This window comes from Citrus sinensis, chromosome 4 (genome assembly GCF_022201045.2).
Source record: "Citrus sinensis cultivar Valencia sweet orange chromosome 4, DVS_A1.0, whole genome shotgun sequence".
NCBI classification, from domain to species: domain Eukaryota; kingdom Viridiplantae; phylum Streptophyta; class Magnoliopsida; order Sapindales; family Rutaceae; genus Citrus; species Citrus sinensis.
In genome coordinates, this window is record NC_068559.1 from 863,386 (window position 1) to 886,831 (window position 23,446).

At 31.7% G+C, this 23,446-nt stretch overlaps 3 protein-coding genes across 3 annotated transcripts; all 3 read right to left on the bottom strand.

The window, feature by feature from the left end:
* Window positions 1-124: 124 nt before the first annotated feature.
* Window positions 125-856, bottom strand: LOC102617601 (WUSCHEL-related homeobox 7). Its single transcript, XM_015532661.2, has 2 exons — window positions 508-856; window positions 125-406 (listed from the first exon to the last, which is right to left on the bottom strand). Exons 1-2 carry the CDS (start codon window positions 854-856, stop codon window positions 174-176), a joined length of 582 nt encoding a protein of 193 aa, XP_015388147.1. The 3' UTR covers window positions 125-173.
* A 5,413-nt stretch (window positions 857-6,269) lies between these two features.
* On the bottom strand, window positions 6,270-8,027 carry LOC102618268 (protein SRG1-like). Its single transcript, XM_006486469.3, has 4 exons — window positions 7,663-8,027; window positions 7,327-7,574; window positions 6,752-7,079; window positions 6,270-6,648 (listed from the first exon to the last, which is right to left on the bottom strand). The coding sequence occupies exons 1-4, from the start codon at window positions 7,987-7,989 to the stop codon at window positions 6,400-6,402; spliced, it is 1,152 nt and encodes a 383-aa protein (XP_006486532.2). The 5' UTR covers window positions 7,990-8,027; the 3' UTR covers window positions 6,270-6,399.
* Window positions 8,028-13,166: 5,139 nt separating this feature from the next.
* On the bottom strand, window positions 13,167-15,715 carry LOC102577985 (putative eukaryotic translation initiation factor 1). The gene is given in 6 exon segments (NM_001288875.1): window positions 13,167-13,452; window positions 13,643-13,756; window positions 13,834-13,955; window positions 14,266-14,495; window positions 14,597-14,676; window positions 15,424-15,715. Coding segments are annotated over 6 exon segments (867 nt in total). The 5' UTR covers window positions 15,655-15,715; the 3' UTR covers window positions 13,167-13,362.
* Window positions 15,716-23,446: the final 7,731 nt, after the last annotated feature.

Here is a 23,446-nt window from a genome sequence, read left to right on the forward strand (position 1 = left end):
AGAGAAGAATGTCCAAAGCATTTTTAATTTTTTAAACAATAATAAACTATCATCACTACTCAGAATCTTCATCTAATACAGCTTCCAAATTTTATCCCTTAATTCCTGCCCGGCCCATCCTTAATTCTAAACCCAACTCTTTTTTCTTTTTCTTTTTCAATGAAAGCTTTGTTCTACAGGAAGTTTAAACGCAGATCCAATGGTGGATGATCCATTTCTGTTCCAATTGTATAAGAAAATGTTGTACCCTCTTCCTTGAATTCGTCTCCATGCATCCTCATCTTCTCTGACTCTTGATCATCAAAAGAGTTCAACGGGAAAAGTTGTAAAGTTTCAATAACTCTTTCAGGCTCATCATGTGCTTCTCCTGCTACATGCATATGACTATTATGAAACTCTACATAATCTGGGGAAAAAAAAAGAACAAATATAACTTATTAATTAGATGAAAATTAAACTATATATTTAGGGAACATAAGGAAATTTTTTTTTCAATTTTTAGCGTACGTTTTGGGGATGAAATCTTGTCGACATGGCGAATAAGATCCTTTTGATGGTCATAATCCACAGATACTTTGCGACGCTTCTGTCTCTCCCTAGCTTTATGATTTTGAAACCAGTAAAAGACATTCTTGCTTTCAATCTTACCATAAAAGCTTAACTGAGTAGAGATCTTCTGAATCTGATCGGTGCTCGGCGTTCGGAGCCCCGACGTGAACAAGTCAGTTAGGACTTTAACTTGTTCGCTGGTCGGGTTCCACCGCCCACACTTTGTTCCAGTGTCACTATTATCGTTACCGTTACCAGCACGAACATGTCCAGCTTTAACGTAAAAGCCTGAGATCCTCTCGTCCATATTTTGAATTTGATCTAATAGAATTGTGGAAGTGTCTGTGAATTAACTTTCTTTCTGAACACAAAAGATAATGAGTTCGTGTGCATTACTCTTTATATAGTAACAAGTACACGAGTAAATAATTATTTTTGATTTGTTAAGTTTTGTTTTATCGAATTGGTAATGAAAGGATGAGAGAATCACTGAATCAATCCTTTTGTAATATCAATATGCTTTGATTTTAGGGTTTGTGAGATTGAGTTTTTGGCCCGGTTTTTGTGCAGAGATAGAGAGAAGAGACATGCGCAAAAGCTGCCACTGTTGAACGTTTTGGTCGGCGAGCAGACAAAGAAGTAAGTTTAATTAATTATTAATAAACTATATTGTATTAAATTTGTGTCTTTTTTGAGTTAGGGTGTTTGTGTTTTTCAGTAAAGTTTATAAGCTATATTAAGTGTGTTAATGTTTTGTCATGCATGCGTTTTGAAGACTAACCTAATGAGTCCAAAATCACCACGACACGTGAATAAATCCAAAGCTTTGTTTTTAAACTAGAGCATATATGCTAAAGAACATGATAATGGGAACAATAGTTATATTAATTATTAATTATCTTAAGTGGGTGTGCGTGTAATAAAAAAGAAGATTAATTGATGTAAGTGAAAGTCAAAGTGATCACATTGTCTGATCTTTGTTGGACGGTTGTGATCTGAAATTAAATTGACCAAATCACTAGAATACAGTCAAATAAAGTTAGGGCTAATCCTGAACCTTCTTTTAAGGGGAGTGGGAACACAAACTAGAAGACAATAAAGCCACCAAATTGAATTTTGATTTTGAGGGACAACTCATGACCAGCCAAAAGGTAAGCAAATTAAGATTATTTTTTTGTCATGCGGCTCTTGTCTTAGGCAACTACATGTCGTAAGTTCATTGTTAATTGGTTGCTTCATCTTTTTGCTTCATCAGCTCACGATCTCAAAAGTAAGCGAGCATTTGTGTACATTAGGGTTTGTCTTGCGACTAGAAATTTGAGCATAAGCGAAGCGTGATTTTTAATTATTTGAGTAATGGAAACTAAATACTTTGGGATTCGCTTAACGAGATAGAGATTTGAGGGTATTATTTCATGACTTGTTGGAACTAGGGAAAGTTCAGAGACTAGCTAGATGAAGCATATATAGGACAAGTATGTATAAAAAGATTTGGACATACAAGTAATGTGAAAACAGCAAGCATGTTTATGATGAGATAGCATAATTGTTGACCTTTAGCACAATTAGCTTCAATTTTTGCAAGACTATTGCGGTAAAATCTTCAGTTTGTTTAAAAATATGCCAGCAAAGCAAATATATCGATTAATCAAATTTGGGTAAGTTTGCATCCTCTATAAGTTCATATTTTACTTCACATCCTTGGAAATCAAAATTCAAACGAGAAATTGAGAGTTGAGTAATCACTTTCCTTTCTCACTTTCGAGAAGAGATTTAATTCTCACCAAATCCAAATGTGGATAGGATTCTCTACAATTGAGTGATCAAATTAAATTTTCAAACTATGCTTATCAGATGTGTACATATAAGATTGGTAAAAAGAAAAAAAAGATTGGTAAAAAGTTATAAAAAAAAGATTGTAGTTATAATAAGAAATTTTATATATATTATACACACACACTTGCTACCGCAGGTTCTGTAATTTGATCACCAGAAGCTAAAATATACTTAAGCCAGTTTTATTGTTTTTTGAATTCTGTTATACTCATATTATTATTGATATTACATCAGACATTACAATTAATATTTACAATCATACTAAATAACTGGGACCACCGCTATACATTAAGTCACTGAAGCATTTGTCCAAATACTTTAAACTCTCTATAATATTCGAGAGATGCTTACTCCACTCACATTTCGTAAAGGATAAATTATCTCAGATCAATTAGCTGGTAATTGAGGGAGTACTGAAACTAACTTTTATAAAACTCTTATGGAGACTCAAAATCTTACACTTAACATTATAAGTGTAAGGATTCTCCCATTAAACCAAAGGCCCATTGGTAAGCCAGCTTTATTGTTAATCAATCAAAATTTGGCTAAATGTTTTCCTGCTTTTTCCACATCTACATCCATCAATAATTTTTATTGATCCAGTGGGGTATAATTTTAAATTGAATTGTGTAAAAATTTAGGTTCTTTTGCAGTGTTTTCTTCTCTTAGTCAAGGAGTAGCAGTGGCAAATTATTGTTTTGCGTGCTTAATATCATCAATTCCCAAGGATGTTCTCACTAAAATAATAAAAATTTGTCACTAAGCACTTGGCAGATAAATTGGCACTAAGATTGCTGCTTTCTAACTCCTAGGTATTTACTTGCCCTCCTGACTAAAATATTCTTTGCCTCTGTTTTTATCTATTTGTTATTTTATTATTCTAAGGAGCAATAAGTGCAAGGCGATCAGGATTAGGATGTCCATTTTCATATTCTTTTAATTTTTGTTAGAAGAATAAGATCCAAATCACAATGTTCGCTCTAAGGAGGTTTTATTTTATTCAATCATACTGTGTCAACAAAATATTTAAGATTATGCACTGCATAATTTAAAAATTAATTTTCTTACCAAATGAGAAAGTAAATTCAAGTACTTTGAAGAAAGAACGTTCAAGTACTTTAAAGAAAGAACGAGTTTATTTTATTTTGATGAAAGAAAATATAATTTTTTTTTCGTGAGAATAAATAAGCATTTTGGGGGAGGGGGATTACACGTGTACCTAATTACATTAACTCTGTGAGCTTAAAATAGCCCTTATCTAAAATTAGGTTAAGCGCAACACTTGATCATTTTCAATAAATTTATGCTTTAGATAGCATGGATATTTGAATTAGAAATCAATTAACTTTATTAAAATATGAAGAAATCAGCACAAGAAGTTAGAAGAAGGATTTAAGACCGGGTAACTGAGATCGAAAAAAGTGCCATCTCTGTCTTGTTGCTTGTCCTTTGTATGTGTCCACGTGGATCCTGCAACACATGGACGCATGTTATGACATGAAAGCTGAAGAAAATGTTAAAATTCAGTGAGAAACGAGGAGACAAGTCTCTGATAGGGTTCTTACCTAGCTAGGACTAGAAATATGTATTAGGATACGCGTGAAATCTAGGTCGCCCCAGATTTTACGACGTCGCTTTTCTCATGTCTCCTCCATTATGTGTCTGTTTATGCGTTAGTTGAGTGGAAGGAATGCTGGAAGCTTAATAACAACAATGGAGACAAAAAGGTGAAGAAGAAGATTAGCTTACCTTAGCCTAGCTAGCTAGCTAGCTTGATAGCACTCGTATAAAAATTGTGAATTATCGATTTTCGGCCAATTTTATACAGAAGCAGTGGCATTGCAATCACTGCAAATGGAAGAACAATAATTACTTGTTTGGTATTGAAATTTAAAATTTGTAGTTTTAAAGTTACAATATTATAATGTTCGATAAAAATTATTTGTTGTGGCTTGAAAGATAAGTTCATTTGATTTATCAATTGTATAATAAAAAAACTTATAATATCTTTATTACTTTTGCCAAAATTATTATTTAAATTAAATCACATTTACAACGCACTATTAATTTTTATTTTATACTTACAACTTTTTTCCACAACAATTGGATCTTAAGAAGTACAACATTTCAGTACTAAGTAGGACCTAAAATAGCATAATTGATTATATATGATGTCAATCAATGAATGGTGATGTTCATCCTATAAGAAGAAATTTAGCTAGCACATGCCAATAACCTGATAAAAGTTATTGGTTATATAAACTAAAGGAAAAAAGGCAGCTACTACGTTGGAGCATCTCTAACATAGAGCAGCCCCTAGAATTGTTCGATACATGTAGTTGAATCTGAAACAATTATAACAACGTGCATCCAACAGTTTTGGAGATTGGTCTAAGTTGGAAATGCTCCAACGTAGCTAAACTCAAAGAAAAATTACATTACTTCATAACATCAATCAAAACTAATTAACTTTGGACTTCAAATAGATATGAAACGATCCATATACTTTTAAGTCCAAACGGGGTTACAATTGTTATTATTTTGGAAAAATTTACCCTTACAAACATGTTGGGAATATGAACACATTTTAGTCATTTTGATAATGTTTAGTAAATATAACTTTTGAATAATAATTTGTCAAAAATAATAAAGTATTATAGGATTTTCGTCATACAAGTGTAAGATTAAATCATCTTAGCTCTCAAGTTATAACATAGCAAGTGTATATCAAATTCTTTAGTATTGTATTTTTTAATTTACAGTTGTTCCACTTCAATACTAAACATGATCTAAGGGAGTTAAAATAGTGTCATCTATTCCAAATAGATGATGAAAATGGTAGATTCAAGATTTGCTCATAAAACAGACACCAGATAGAATAGAGGTGAAAAGTAAACAGAACTGAGGACTCGGAAAATTAGACGCCCAGGACTAATGTGAGTTAGTCACGTTCAAAGGCATTTATAAGATTAGAAGGAAATACAATAGACGAGGGAATAAAAAATAAAAAATGTGCACAAAAAAATGATGTTAGAAAAGAGTTAGAGGCGTTGGGCTTTTGGCTAATGGATTTAGGCCTATTAAATTAATGGCCCATTAAAAGCATTGACTTTACGAATCATGAATTAAAAAGGATTTTTTTATATTTAATTTATTATTTAGTGTTAGTTTGGTACATGTTATCTAATAGTTATAAGTAATTATTTAATCCCATAATTTCTTATGAATCTTTTTTTTTGGTTATTTTTGTTGTCTTTTTAGTAGAACTTTTAAAGATTAAATAAATTATTTTACCTCTAATAGTAAAAACTCAAATCTTATACTTTTGGAAATAGAGATTGAAAAGTCATTTTAAATGTTAAAATATCTAAAATATCCTCATTTTATTTGACAGTTTCATCTTATTATTTTCATAGCATATTTTAAAAATTTTGCTTATTAAAGTAATTTTATAATTTTTAATAGAAACTCTCATTGACAATCAAACAACTAAATTTTTTAAATAAAAACTTTACTTAAATAAGCTCTACTTGAAAAAACTATACTAAGCAAAGCCTTAGGCAAGCACATGAAGACAAAAGGCAAAAAAATCATTTGAATGGTTTTTCATATTGCAATAAATAGTACATTATGGAGTTGTGTCTCACATTAACTAATAAAGAGGAAGTATTTGGATTTATAAGTTGATAGATTCTTTCATCTAATAAGCCAATTTTTTGGATTAGATACCTAAAAATCCTAGGTCTAATCCCCAACATACACAATTCAAATAATGATTAATTATATGTATATTGGAAATTGCAATTTAGTTTGTTTTAATATAATATGAAACCATATAAAATAAATAAACAGTTTTTGATTTGTAGATTTGGCGAAATATAAGACTATTTGAAATAACAAATAAATAAACTCTCAGCACCCGTGCAAAACTCAAGCGCCCAATCCCAAAGTTGACGTACGGCCCGACATACATTTCGTAGCTTGCCAGCATACTGTACATATGGCTGGCAATTATTAACTTTTAATCTTCACAAAGTCAGTGTGAGCTTTGCCTTCCATTTTATTCTCGAAAACGTGTCTAAGGAAATCCACGTACTTAACATTTCTGTAAACTCTAGGTCGATCATCATTCACAATTGATTCTACTGGGCCAATTTCTGCTTCATCATTTGGAAGCATAGCTGTTGCCACTGACATTCTTGGCCTGCTCGTATTTGCCAGAGCTCTGTGCTCAATGCTTCTGTACACCCCATTACTAAAAACCTGAATATTAAAACCAACAAAGATTCAACTAATTAACTCTATACTTAGAGTTTAATGTATTCAACTACATGCTATCAGAAATGAAGTTCTAATTATCAAATACCTCGGCCGCGTCGCCGACGTTTACAACAAGTGCATTTGGAATTGGTTTTATAGGAACCCATCTATCTTTATTCTTGATTTGTAGGGCTGTGATCTCATCATCTCCTTGCAGAAGTAATGTTATTGTGCCTCCATCAGAATGGGGGCTGATACCGAGAACAAGATCAGGCCTGGAGCAAGTTGGATAGTAATTCATTCTCATAGCTTGTTTCATCTCCCCATGTAATTTTTTGAGACCGTCTCTATCCATTCCCATCAACAATGATAAATCGGCTAATAATTCCTCAGCTACTTTTTGTGCTCCTTCTGAGTATTTTTCTACTGCATCCCTATTAAAAAAATATAATTAATAATTTAAATTATTACTTTATATGAAAATTCCCAAGTGCGGATGCGTGCTCGACTTTAAAATACAAGTAAATGTTCACTTCTTTGTACAAAGGGTTGCTAGCAGCTTAAACATTTATTTTTAGTAATTTTTTTTTTACAAGTAGTTGGACATCTGCACTTCCGCAATATAGAAGAACTCGAGTTTCTAACTTTATTTCTATATGTCAGAAAAAGATGACAACATACTTGAAACCCGGTACTGTGGTTGGCCAGAGCTTCATTTTTCTGAGGTTAGGTGGGCGAGTGATAAGCATTATGAGATCACACCAATCGAGTTTTTGTAGCTCAGATACTACAAAGCCTTGTCCATATCCTTGAAGATCGTTAGCTGCCATAGCATATTTCAGTTTTTCATCACGAGGAAGTTCAAAAAATGCTGCTACTGCTGCCTTCATATCTTGCAACACCTTTTCTGATATCCCATGATTTACTAGCTGCAAAAATTACATTATGGGTTAAATATGTTTCATTAAGAAGTGTATATATAAGAAACAGCTCATTTGATTGAATACACACACACACCTGAAAGAAACCCCAATCTTTGCAAGCACTGTCTAGTTTCTTTAGCTCATCTTCATCTCCATTGGCTATCAAGGAAAAGTTTATGATTGGTATTTCGGATGAATCTGCGGGAATATACAACTCGGAATCAAGTGGCCTGTCCTTTTTCTCTTGTATGAATCTTTCAGGCACACACTGAGGGTCATTCCTCACAATCTCCTGAACACTTGGCACAGGTAAAGATTTTCCCCAACCTAATCCTTTATCTTCTTGCACGCATCCATTCTCACCTGTTGGAGCCATTTGTGTTTTTCTTCTCTTCAACCTTAGCCACGGGCATACGCACATTTATAGTATGAAAGCCCAAACTTAGGGTCAATTTATAAAAGTAGCCCAATTCTCCTATCTCTCTCTCTCTCTCTCTCTCTCTCTCTCTTTTCTTTCCCTTTTAACAAGATAGTCTTGTTATCTGAACTTCTCTTGAATGAAGTTCATGTAGTGATTTGGTGGTTAGTAAACAAAAATATTAAAGTAATTAAATTTTAATTATACACTAAAATTAAAAATCATGTGGTGTAAGATAGATAGATTAATTGTGCATGTTTATGAGAGAGAAAAGTGTTTTGTCAATCATGTGATATTTAGGGATATTATTATCCAAAATACATTTTTTAACTACGTAAACATGAAAATTAATAAGTGGTCAATTTATTTATTTATTTACAAATATATGTATATATAGGGTGCATTTGAAATCGAGCTTGGGCAGCTGTAGTTTAAAATCTACAGTACTAAAGTGTTTGATAAATACTAATTGTTGTAGCTTTTAAGCTATGTTGATATAATTTTTCACTTGTATAATGAAAAATCTATTATATCTTTAATAATTTTGTCAAAATTATCATTTAAAATTTATATTTACTATATATTATTAATTTTTGTTTGATAGTTACATTTTTTTTCCCACAACAGTTGTGCCTTAAAAGTTATATCACTTCAATCACAAATAGAACCATAATTATTGGCATCAACCTCTTAAAAGATGCCCTTAAAAATGTTTGGAGTTTTCTTATAGTTTGACTTTGGCAACTAAGGTAGTTGATGAGGAATTAGGGAATATCATCCAAAAGACACTGAAGATTTACTTGGCTGATACTGTTTTTGTCTATCATTTATATCATTGAAATGTAATTCATTCCATTAAATTTACAAGCTAAAGGGTTATTATCTCTATAGGATTAAATATCGAGTTATTGCAAAATTTAAAAAGAAAAATGAGACTATGGAAGTAAATATTCTCTCATTTATTGCTACGTACTACATTATTCTTTTTAGTTTCTACTGTATTCTTGCTTATAATATACGTAAAAACGATTCGTCAAAGTGATAAATCTGAATGAAACTTGACTTCTTAGTTCTTATCAAGGATTTAAGCAACGAATGGACTAAAACCAACAATAACCTATGAAATTCAATAGCATAGTTGAAAGATTCATATATGAATTCTTCTACTATACCATACTATACCATGTTATTTATTTTTATGATTGTAATATATAAAGATAGAAATGGAATAAAGATCAATCTACAGTATGGATATGGATCCTCATACATGTTAATATATACGTAATGTACACAGTATCTCAATTCTATTTCTTTGCTTTGTGTGTGTGTGTACACACTTTGGTAGTATCATCCTGAGATTAAAGACAATCTTGGAGTTTACATCTTAGTCAATAACATTAATTGTTTTTGGTAATTAATGGCATCCCATCCGACTCATCCTGAAACATTGGAGTTTACTTCTTAGCTGATATAGTTTTGGTCTATTCGATGGCGGCAATTCCTAGAGATACACATTTTTTGAGTTTCTATTGACAAGGGCATTCGACTGAAATTTAAAGGATATTTCAGATATATACTTCACCAGTTCCTAATTAAGGACGTTGTTATCTCTAGCTGCTATAATAGTTAGGATAAATGAATGAGTTGTCGCGTTGTGCTATCGACAATCTCACTCTCTTCACACGACATCTGTCCAATTATAATATTCAATATACACACACACACACAAAATTAACACAATAAATATAATAAATTAATATTGATGAGATCAACACCAAGTAATGATTCAATTATATTGTTGTTCTTGATAATGTCATCCTGAAATTCACAAAATTGGAGTTTACTTGTTGGCTGATATCGTTTTTGTTTATTGAATGGCGGCAATTACTTCAGCTATATAAAAAAAAATTTTGTTTCTATCTACAAAAGGGTGCAATAAAAATTAAACTACAGCTTGAAAATTTCTTGATTTGGACTCTAATTAATCAATTATAAACTTTTTCTCATTAAAATTTCTTCTGGGAATTGCCAAATATCGGACATGCTGACCGTAATTGCTGCTTCTTCACTCCTAGCTGTACAACTTTGTCCCACTCAGTAAGATATCATTTGCTTCTGTTTTCATCTATTTGTTACTTATTAACAACAGGAGCCGGCTACTTTGCATCCGTGATACGTTATCCCCCAATTTTGTCTTTAACGAACCATCCGTTGGATAATATCTAACGGTTGGAAAACATACATATAGAAAATGGAGAGTAACTTGATAAACAAGTTAGAAGCCGGTGACAAAAAATTTAACAATTATGTGGTACGCAATTACAAGTAACCGGTTAGAAACAGATAAGACGTTCTTGAATGCAAGAACTCGTTACATGCAATTGTACGTTGCAAACAACTCTTTGGATCCATACCAATTTCTGTTGGACTAAAATTCACATGTAATGTTATCAAATAATGTCTTGAAGAAGATCAATTTATTTACTACTGAAAGGTAAAGAACTCCAAGTCTTGGCGAAAAGAAAAAGAAAGAAAAAAATGGCTAACATCATCACCCTGGCAGCAACCTCTGCTTCTACTAGTTCCCAATCCAACACCGCTTTTGCTGACGGCCCTTTGAACATCTCCGTTTCTCCTTTGCTACATCTTCTCAATCTGGCCAATCTCAACCATCGAAATAGCCTTAGTGATTTGCAGCAGCGAATTGAGATGAGTCCGCTTCTGCTCCTACCCGTGCCAAGGCTAAGGAATGATAATCCCAAGGCAACCTCTGCCAGCTTCGACCTGGAACCCTTAGAGCGAGGTGCCAAGCTTTTGAGGGAGATCGGCGCATCTCCTAATGTGAAGAAGTAATCGAATTTCAGTTGATTTTTTGTATTATTAAATTGAAATCCTTATACATGGGATTTTTTTGCTTTATTTTGGTGATTTACACACACCCATGTTGTGATAGCCATTTGAATTTATGAAGAAGCAAGGGGAGGCATAACAAGCAGAACTATGTGCAAAGGCCGTTGAATATAAGACTATGGAGGCTCAAGCCAAAAATGAAAGATGCTTACTTTTGAACTGGCTTTGTTATTCGTCTTTGAGGTTCTTAAAGAATAATTTGCTTGTTCCAGTGCCGTTAGAAGAATATAATATTGGAGATGTATGAACCCGTTTGTTTCTTTACTGAAGCTTAGGCAAATTGTTCATTTCAATTGGATGCCTATCGGATATTTTTAGCAAAGTTTTATATATGTAGTGTTTAACATCTCTTGGTTGTACAAGTGGGATTGTTTATCGATTAGGCTCATAAATAAAATTTCTTGCATTGAAGTTGTTTAACATGTTAGAGTTGGGGAAGTTTAGGATTAACATTTGATTTCCTGCTGCGGCTTGGCTGCATTATAAACGTCCTTTCGAGCATAAAGGTTGTGTGAATTTGAAGAAATAAATTTAATGGCATTTTTTTATACTTTCTGAAGTAGTATTCACATTTAATTTCTGGAACAATTTCTTTTGTGTATTAATTGCCTTCGATAGCCTTTTGTAAATTAGTCTTTTAGTTTGGAGGTTAAAATAATTGATCTTTACATAAGATAATTGGTTTATGCTTGTAATTATTGATTATGTTGGCTCTGGAACATAGTTGAAACATTTTGGTTAACGAAATTTTTTCTTGTTTATGGTAAGGAGAGGCAAATGGTAATTTGTGACGAGCAGATAAATTTAGGTCAGTATAACAAACAAACAAAATCAAGATGGCTCGTTACGAGGATGAATTGGCAAGAAAGAGGATGCAGCCATGTAGCATTTTATGTTTTGGGGTTCGCTTAATTATATTTGTTACAGACATGTTTGTAAAATGGACAAGAAGTTGATACAGGCTGAAAATGACTATCACAGACCGAAAAACGAAGAGCTTGAAAAAATTGGAGAAGAGTCATCAATAAGGCATTTGTGGGGCAAGCTCGACGAGCTACTGAAGAACAGATCCAAGGAAAAAAATAAACAAACAGAAAGGGAAAAGGTTGTGATTGAACGTGAAACAATAAGGGTGAGAGCACGCGATTTCAAGAACATGGTTGATGGTAATTGGGAGCTAGCCACAGAATTTCTCAGTTACACATGAACAAAATACAATTTTTTTTCTTTTTGTTTTTAACGGACGTTGGTGGATCGGAGACCAAAAAGTATTGCTACCAGAAAAGCCAGTTGCACTTAACCTCTTCCATCTAACCTATTATATTTTAACCGTTAGATTATAAGAGTTTCAATCCAACGATAGCTTTTCTAAGAGATAAAATAAGGGGATTACTTATCACCGTTACAAGGTAACCGGACCCTTAACATAAATGATAGAAGCAATATGATTGGGTCGGCTTTTTTTTGTGTGGAGTCTCTGTAGTGTTATTTTTTGTTTTTCAAAGTTTAATAGCGATGGCTTTAAGAATCTTATATACATTCATAATGTGAAAACACCAATCAAGTTTGTGAATTATAAAATTATTTCATGATTCAAAGATTTGAAAATAAAGTCAGTTTGTGGATACTGACTATGATTGTCATTCTCAATAACAGTTCTATAAAAACCTTCCAAAATCGTGAAGGTTATTAATTTCCTTCATCGTCAATTTTGCCGAACATGGGTTTGTATTAGAAAAATTAAGAAATATTAAAACATAAGAAACACAACTAGAAGCACGTCCTTTGTACGCGTCCTCGTCGATCACTCAATACATGTAAGTATGTAATTGGCATGAATAATAATAAATAATAAGAAATCTATCCGACATGATGAAACTAAGGAAATGTTCCTTATATACAAAAATTAAATAATTTGCAAAATCTTATTCTCCTAGTGAAAACGACAAGTTGCATTTGCAGATCAACATCTAATCAAGTGATCCATCTTACTAGCGCATATTAGACAATCGACAATCTGTAGAGGCAGATGATTCGTTCATATCAGATTACAGTTCAAAATATGCCCTCTACATAGCATATAAACAAGAACTCCGTCGAATAAATGATCTGTGCAATCTCATACTATGTTCCAATTCCCAAATGTTAACTGCTTATAACAGCAGGACACTTTGACAATCAAGACCTTCCAGATGCACAGCGGCATTCTTAAAGCATCAATAATTTTTGAGGGACGATGGGTGAAGGAAAAAAAGTAATGCTAAATCTGACCAAAATGGATATTTGTTTCTCAATAGAACCCAAACCATTACAAAGCAATTTTGTTAAAATTGTGCAACTAATTTAAACTCTAGCTTATAAAATACAGCCTTTCTAGAAAGTAAATAAGCACATTCCTCAGAGTTTGTGATATATTAATTCAAACTCAAATCACCTTAGCACATGAATTCATCTGTCAGCGAGAAATTATGGCATCTGAGCAGCAGTGTTCAACTTTTCTGCTAAGCTGAGCTGGGTCCTGGTGATACTTGACAAATATAGCAAGAGCAACTGGTCCTAGAAGAACCAAGAAAAAGAAAAAGATAAACAAGTTAGAGTCCAACAACAAATTAGAACAGAAGAGTCCAAGAACAAGTTAGAACAGAACAGTCATTAATTGGACCATATAAACACAGACGCTACATTCATAATCATTGACATCAGTTCTAGTTCTGTAGAAACTAAAGAAGGTTACACTCAATCTTACCTGTAGGCTGTCATTTACAAGCTTGTCAAAAGCTGGAGGTGACAGTTTGGGAAGGGAGGCTACAGTCTCTGAAAGAATACGCCCTACACTATTATCAGGTACAGCACGCCCTTCCTGAGGGGAACGCTCGTATCAAATCAGATTAAAACTATCTGAGAATAAAATAAGAACAGGAAAATTATCATACTTACCACAGTGTCATCAACATATTTGTAGATATCGTTAATAAGAGTTAGTAGCCGTTCCATCAGGACTTCCATTCCTTCCAAATCACTAGGGAGTTTGTCAACCGATGTTGACTTCAGAATATCGACTGCCATCACGATAAAACTTTTGTTATTCAATTGCATGCCCATCAGGATACCAACCATCATATAAATCAGCTTGTATGAAAGTTCTAAATTTACGAACAATTAGGGGGACAAAAAACAAGACAGAGCTGAAAATAGTGATGATATAAACATGGACCACTAAAGGTTATTTGTTATGTTAGATCATATATTCTGCAGGAAGCTAATACCAGTCTTTTTTGATTTCATATAAGTGAATCAGTAATATAATGGCAGATCAAACAATCCCCCTGGCATATTAGATGTGAACCAAAATGACAAGCATATACATACATCCAACTCGCTCAGCTTCAATCATTCGAAGATCAAGAGGGATTTCTTGAAATTGTGCAGCAAGCTGTCGATCTCCAAGAGACAAATTGACAGAAACATAAGCTTTTACAGTACCCTCTCCATTTCTGAATCCTGTATCTACAGTCAGGTGGACAGGATTAGGGACTTCGCGACAATAGAATTCATGGATCAAGGCACTGCCACCAGTGACTCCCAACCCTGTAGAAAACCTGCACACATTCACAAAAGAACAATTGCATAAGACATCAACAATTCATATACATAACAAATTTGATTTACGGCAGAGAAATCATAGAGAGACGAGAAGTACCATCCAACAATCACTTCCTGAGGATTCACCTTTAGATGTGACTTTAACATGGTATGATGGTATTCAATATCCAATGCAACCTGCAAATAATAAACATTGGGTCCATAAGCTTCCTAGTTCTGGCTAAACAAAAACACAATTCCTACTATACTATTTACCGGAATTTATGAAAACATCATTCACAAACATAATTGCAAAAACGGAATGACTTAAGCACAATCATATATCCATAAATAAGCATTTTACAAATAATTTCAGTAACCTCAAACAGAACGACTTCAGCACAACCATATATCCCATAAATAATCAATGTACAAATAATTTCAGTAACCTCTCACCAAAATAGTAGTCATTTATAGTTCTGAACCTAGCTAACGTTGATACATTGCTACTCAAAACCTTGATGATAAGTAATTCTGTATCTATTCATCAATTTAACCCAACCAATCAGTGAAGGTTATAATTTTCCTTTTTCTAGGGGGAAAAAATTCTTTTGGTAATTTTCTCAGCTTCCAAACATATCATAAACATAAACAAATCATTTTCAATCAATAAATGCAACCCTAATACATAGCTACAAAATCAAAACACCAAACTATGTAATTTAGTATTTATTCATAAATTTACCTCAAACAATTGGTGAAGGATATGGTTTTCCTTTTTCTTTTAAAAAAAATTCCTTTCAGTAATTTTCTTAGCATTCAAACAGATCATAAGCAAAAGCAAAACAACTTAAAGCAATGCCTACCAGCTAAGAATATCAAACGAACGCAAAAAAGAAATAAATAAATAAAGACAAAATAATAAAAATAAACAAAAATAAGGACCTGATCGGAGAACTCGTTGTGAGGAACGACGTAGGAGTTACGGATATCGACGGTGCCATCGGGCAAAACGGAGCCAAGAAGCGTGCCGATGACGCGTTCAGCCTGGTCGGGGCGTCTGACGTAACAGTCGCAGATGTTGAAAATAACCAACGGGTGAACTTTCGCCGTTACATTCGACGTCGCCGCTGATGAAGGTCCGAATTGCAGCACCGTGCGGTCGCTTGCCGCCATTCTTATCTTCTTCTTCTTCTCTTCTGATCTCGATTCAAAAAGCAAAGAGCGAGAGCTAGGGTTTTGAAAATATCGAATTGGACAGTCCGAAGAGTTATAACCACTTACTACTGGCATCGTAAACCTTCGTGGTACTGGATTGGGTTGGGCCTCTAAAGATAATTACTGTAAATATTTCCTCGAAATACTAAATACACCGACTTTTCAATTGAACTTTTAAAGGTGTGAAGCAAGCCCAAAAAATAATTCAGCTAAATTGCAATACCCGGAACACATATGTATTTAAAAGGTTTTTTAAATAAAATTTTATTACTTATTTAAAAAGCCACCTCAATATTTAATATTTATTTCAATTAAGATTTTTTAAATAAAAAATAATTCTCTCTCTTCAATTTTATAGAGTTGTTTTCTCCCTCTTCAATTTGTATTTTATTTATTGGAGAGAGAGAAAGAAGTGTTTTAATTACCATTTATTTTTCTTTTGAAAACATATTTATTTGATTAAAATAATATTAATTTATTTCTATTTAAAGAGCTTTTTAGAGAATAAAAAATTTTTTCACCTGTATTTTTACTACATAGGTAAATAAATAGATATTTAAAAAGTAAAATTAATAGAGCTTTTTGAAGATACTTTTAGAGTGAAGCCATTGGCACCCTTGTAAAATTCTCATCAAACGTCGCTTTTGCATTAACAAATCTATATTAATTCAAAATTACATAAAATGACAAATTGAGTTACAGTTAAACATTTTAATATCTTCAGATTTTATTATTATTATTATTTGAAATTATTATTTCACGTTGACCATTAATAAATATAGAGTAATGATATAGCCACAAACTCTTGTATAAACTTATTTTGTACAAACTTATTTTGTACAAACTGATGTGGCGTTAATTCATTGGTTGAATTAAATATCTCTTGACCCACATGATTTATTTCTATTATTTTATATTTTCATTCAACCAATGAATTAATGACACATCAGTTTGTATAAGATAAGTTTGTACAAGAGTTTGTGGCTGTATCATCACTCATAAATATATGTCAAATTTGAAGACAATTTTTTTTTTGTGGTTTTATATCTACAAAATTTTAATTCATCTCCTTTCATTGTTTTTTTTTTTCGATTCACTACTAGTTCAATTGGTTTGTTGAGTAATTAACTCCACAAAAATAAGTTGATTAACAAAGATTTTTAAAGTGATTGTGCTAACCTAGTGAATTTTTGTTTCCATCTCTAATTTTGTGAAAATTAAATAACAATGAAAAAAGGATTTTTGTATCGAAATCCATGAAATAAATAATTAAAAAATCATAATTATAAGCTAGGATTCTGCAAAGATGTTTAAGATTTGTTGTTGGACGAGATTTTAATTTAAAAAAATAAATTGGGATTTAATTTGACCGGTCTTCTACATGTCCTTAAATGTAATTTTTTTCCCGTGATTAACTGGTCTCGTGTATTTTTGTTTCCATCTCTAATTTGGTAAAAATTAAATAACAATGAAAAAAGGATTTTTGAGTTGAAATCCTTAAAATAAATAATTAAGAAATTATCATTACAAGGTTGCAATTTGCAAAGATGTTTAAGATTTTTTGTTGGACGAGATTTTAATTTAAAAAATAAATTGGGATTTAATCTAATTGGTATTGTACATGTCTTTAAATGTAATTTTCTCCCATGATTAAACTATAAATATAAAAGTACATGGTTTTATAAGAATAATAAGGGGGGTGCCAATAGCTTTACTCATGTATTTGTTGGAATTTCCTATGTAAAACCTTAATGCCTTTATAGCCTTTTGACCTTCTAAATTCTCTATAAAAAAAACCCTCTTCAATTGAAATTACCCAAATAAGCAAAGATAAAGTATTTTTTTTTCTTTAGAATGAAAATTCAATTAAATATTTAAATGAATTATTCTTTTATCAATTTCTTACACCCACCTATTTCATAGTTTATATTTTTTATTTTCGATTTTAATTGAAAATTTTCTTGAGAATTTTTTAAGAATTAAAAATTATGGAGATAGAAATTATGTAATAGTAAGAAAGTAATTTTTGATTTTAAGATTTGTATGGACTTATAAATAAAAACTTAAAAGAAATACTCTTTGTAGTGTGAAATTTAACAACAAGATGATTGATTTTAATCCATGGATTAGTATTTTATAAATTAAGCTAAGGTATTTTAAGGAATAAAATTCAAATGGAGGTGTTATAAGGATTTTTTAGGAGCGTTAAAAGCTCCACTCTTAATTAATAATTAATACTATATTTTGGTGAGGTAACACATTATCTTTTGTAAATGGAAAATATGAGGATGTCACATTTTACCGTATTTATCAGGTCTCATATATCTGTCTTGCAAGTCTCCGTTTAAAAAAAAAGTAAATAAATAAAATATGTGATAAGCATATAATATATACATATTTTACCCTTAATTTTACAATGGCTATTTATTTTTACTTGTTATTTTTAATTAGTTGAATTATTTTATTAAATAAAAAATTAATTGGAGATTTTGGATAAAAATGACATGAAGAAATTTAATTTAAGAAGTAATGAAGATTAAATTGGAAATCAATTAAATGGAAGCTCTGGCCAACAAGAATTTGCATGGGATACTTAGATACCATACTGTTAAGAACCTACACAAGATTAGTTTTAATTTGGGCTTAATTATTATATCCATGAGATAACATATATTGATTTCGAGTTGTCACTCTAAAATTAAGAATTAATTATGAAACTTTGGTAACTTTTGTCTTATTGAATTCTCCTTTACTTTAATTGTTTTCTTAGTTTAATTTCTCTTAAAATGCAATTTGCTCAAATAAGTTATGATTAATATTAATTTTAGAATTAAATTAGACTTTTCAATTTAAAGCAATTTTTATAGGTTCGACCTCGTTACCACTATTCTATTTCCAGATTCATGCGCTTGCAAGTATATTAATTTTTTTCACAACAATATACATAACCTAAATCTACTAATTTAATGGTTTCCTTCATGTACAGAGTTATGGACTTCTAATTACATAAAAATTGAATAATATTACATTGCTAATCTAGACAAGCAAATAACCAAACAAGGTCACTAGCATCATTGTTGTGCTAGGAGGAAATGTAAGTTGAGCTTATGTCATTCTTAATTGTCAACTCTCATAATATATATTCCTCTATGAGTCAGGAACGTAATGATCTTCACTTTGAAATTGAACTAAGGCAAATTCAACAATGTCACTATTGGCTATTATTTATTATGAGCTTGTAATTGTATTTTGTTTATTTACTAAACTATTCCACGCTTCTGAATATTAATTATTCTCTAAATCAAGAGAAGAATGCACACATAACATGGTGTTAACAATTAATGTCTCTAATTACCTAATCAAGGACCTATCAATAGAGCTGGCAAAACGGGTCATCGGGTCGTGTTCGTGTCATGTCAGTTTCGTGTCGTGTCAAATTTAGGTCGACCCAAACCCGACCCATTTAATAATCGTGTCAAAATATTGAGACCCAAACCCGACACGGAAAAATAATCGGGTTACCCAATAACCCGCTTAATATCTATATATTAAATAAAAGTTACATCAAATATTTATACTTTGTTATACATATGTATGCACATACATACATACATAATTTATCAATATTATAAAATATACATATCTACTAAAATATTACACACACTATTGATGTTTTAATTATATATATGTAAATAATAGTATATATCAATATTATAAAATATACATGTCTACCAATATTTTATACATTTACACTATTAAAGCTCTAAATGTATTTAAAATTTTATAAATAAACTATTGTGTCTATATTCATCCTTTTAAAGAATAAAAAAAATCACCATAATATTTGAGTTTTGATGACAAGAATCTGTAAATTATTTTAAAATAGAAAATATAATCGGGTCATTGATCGGGTAAATGGGTCAAGAATTTTAACCCTAACTCGACACGGAAAAAAATTGTGTTGACCTGGACCCGACCCATTTAATAATCGTGTTAAATTCGACGACCCATACCCATTTATTGATATCGTGTTCGTGTCGGGTAATCGAGTCGTGTCAAATTTTGCCAGCTCTACCTATCAGGCAATCACATGGCGAAATAATTGAAATTATCTACAAATTAATTCGGAAATTGCATGATTAAGTGAACACGCAAACACTAGAAAACATGGACGTGAAGGAAGTAATTTTAATGAGCAAAAGAGATGGAGAAAGAAATTACTGCCTGTTATTCGTAGTTGGTTTGTTAAGAATTGCTAGGAAGTGACCAAAATGCTTGTACTTATATTTGAATTTTGTGACACAAAGTCTATGATTTCGACCGCTTTCGGATGAAAACAAATTTTATGAAAGGTCTAACTCAAATTATATATAATCCAGGAATTTGCAAACGAATAGAAATAAACAATATTAAGCTCACTAGCATCTTATCCTATCACTCGTAATCATCGGCAATTAAAAGTCATAAGCAACATCATTGACGATGAGCTGTGAAAAAAATGTAATTATCTTCGTTGGAAAATTAAAGCAGGCTAATAAAATGTGGCTTGAATAATGGAAGGATCTAAGAATAAGAAAATTGGTTCCTATTTATAGTCAATAAAATGAGATGTGTCACCGGTTTTTGACTAATTAAACAACAGCTATCTTCTCCCAAAAAAAAAAAAGAATAAAAATTAAACAATAACTACACTATAAAATATAATTGGATCAAGTGAACCTACAAATGAACAAGGCAAATTAGAAGATTCTAATGGATGGGAAGAGGTGAGATAACGAAAATAGCAATGCTCAAAGCTCTTCATTTATAATGTGCTCATTCGTTCGTTCGTTCGTTCGTTTTTTTTTTTTTTACTTTTAATTTTTTTTCTTTTTTCCAATCATAAATATATAGATAAATAACCATCAGTCTCCATGTATATATAAATGCAATGCAGCAAAGGGTGGCCGAGTTATCAAAGCCAGTACTGGAGAGTGCAGTTCAATCTCGATCTCCTCGGAGAAGAAGGTATCTCGAACGAAATATTGAACGTAACTTATTTCGGTTGTTCTTCAAATCCAAGCACGTTTTCGGTGGTATCAAGTGTCATTGAAAATGTAGAAAAGAAATGCGAGGAGTTAAATTATTAAATACAGGAGTTTCCCTTTTACTTGAATGATTTGCTGGGCAATGATTTTAACATGCTGTTCCAGGGACTATCTAGTTTTGCTGAAAGATATAAGGATTTGTCATTGTTTACAGTGGGGGCTCCCGGTTCTTTCCATGGCTGGCTTTTCCCAACCAATAGCTTGCATCTTGTTCATTCTTCTTACGGTGCCCATTGGCTCTCTAAGATGCGTTTACCAATTTTAAAGTATATGTTAATCTGTTACTCTTGCGCTTAGTTAATTTATACTTCTTGATCATCAACACAAATAGGGTTGACAAAAAGCAGTCAACAACTTAGCTATCAACTTAACTTCTAAAATGAAGTTTTAAATGTGTTGATGCCAAAATCTGGTCGAGCTTTTGATAGCGACGAGGTTGCCTCGCCAACACTTGAATTTGTTTTGATGGGAAACTGCTAACTGCTACTCTGATGGAATTGGAATTGTCACCTTACTTCATTGTTACCTGCAACAACAAAAAATTGTCAGTGATCTTTTTCTAATGAAAACCCTCGACGGTCAAGTCAATGATCATATTTTCTTATATGGAACTATTATCACTCCTCTCGTGATCTTAATATTTTTTATAGGCACCCGTGATTATCTTTCCGGGTTATTATAGACACCCGTGATTATCATGTGTTCTTTAATGTGCGGCTGTTACTAGATTGAATGCGCTGCTTTGAATTAGAAGTTAATGTACCCATTTCTGCGTAGTTATTGAGTTGCAGTTGTAACACCCGGACGTGCTTGGACGTTATGGCCGAATTTCCAGGTGGAGTTCAACGATCTGAGAATTAATCAATCGAATGGCCTTATTCTGGTCTCCTCGCAACTTTCTGATCGTGCTTTCACATGCGACCAGTTAGATCTCTCCTCGATGTTTCATATTATCTTCACAACATCAATATCCAATAGCCATATTTCTATACCCCAAACAAAATGTTTACTTTCAACGTTAGCAACTAAAGTTTCACAGCACAATTTTGAATGTTTACTACTTTTTTTGAGATGAATTTTATTGATAAGGTGGTTGATTTTAATTTATAGATTAATATTTTATAAATTAAATGGGGTATTTTGGGGAATATAATTCAAAAGGGGTGTTATATGTATTTTTTAGGGGTGTTAAAAAATCGTCTCAAATACTAAATTCACCGACCCTAAATGGCCTAAAGCAAGCACAAATTAATCATTAGGTGAATTTCAATAAGCCCAGAATCTGAACACCTAAATTTATGGAGTCTTCTACGAGTGTAATGTTGTAATATTTAGAATAATTACTATTAGTTGTTTTGTATAAATAATAAAGAGGATCTCCAAAAATTTTAATAAAATTTATTTTTAAAGTATTGTGAGTTTTAAAACTAGTCGTATGTGTCTGGCAAATTTTATTATTAAACAATTGTAAACATGCACATAACTGAATTAGATATAATGTTGAATAAAATTTATTTATACATTTATTAGCATGTATATAAAGTATTTTTTTATTGTGTACATATAATTATTGATAACTAAGATAGTATACTGATAACTAAAATCATCATTTTTATATTATTAATTTTATTTTTATTTTTATTTTCTTAGCCCAGTATAATTGGCAATAATATTAATCTCTTTAAATATAATGATTTTAAATTTTTATAATATATATGAGGATATATATAGCATTCTATTAAATATAAAATTGATGATCAAAATCATATTTTGAAAAATTACTCCTCTCTACTCATCAAAATCTGCAGTAAGATAAGATGATTTTGCCAAAAATTACTTCTAAAAGAATTTACTAAACACTAAAACCAGTGATTTCCAGAATAAACTTATAAAATAACAAAATTAACTTTTAGCTTTTTCAAATCACTCTTAAGCCTCTTAAAAGCAATTTCAAAAGAGTTGTCAATCAGTTTCTCATGCAGACAATCGATAATAAAGATCAAAGGCACTACAGGAGAATAAAAAACTTTTAGAACTGGTTACCTTACACAACTATCTAATTCGCTCATTCCAAGTAAATTTAGTGGATCAACAATTGCATCTTTGATCATATCTACATATTCACTTGGTAAAAACAAAGATGAAAGTATTGCTATCTTATTCGCAGTACTAAAAATGAACAAGTTATCATTTTTTATTTTTCATTTTCTTTGTTTGGAGACAAACCTCTAGTGCGATCAAATCCCTAGTCAGGATTGTCATGCTTCAGAAGTTCTTCCACAACAGTTGAACCCTCAAATCCAGCAGATGAAGCAATAGCATACATGGGCACATCTGCAAGCATAAGTTATTTGTAATTAAGAACATTAAGGATATATATTTTTCATTTCATTTGCATTGAACAAGGGCATTGAATTAATATAAAATTTTGGTTCAGTCCTTATCAAGAGTAACAGAATAAGACTTACAACATACTACAAAAAGAATAGCTAACTTCCCGGCGGCCGTGGTTGTGTACAACTCGTCCAACTCCTTTGATGCATGTACAAGTGCGACCCTGCTACCTGTAGAAAACATGGAAATAAAGAATCTTAAATTAGCAATTTATATATCATGAATTCCCCTTCAACGTAGAATTCTAACTTGAAATAGTGTGAAGTATT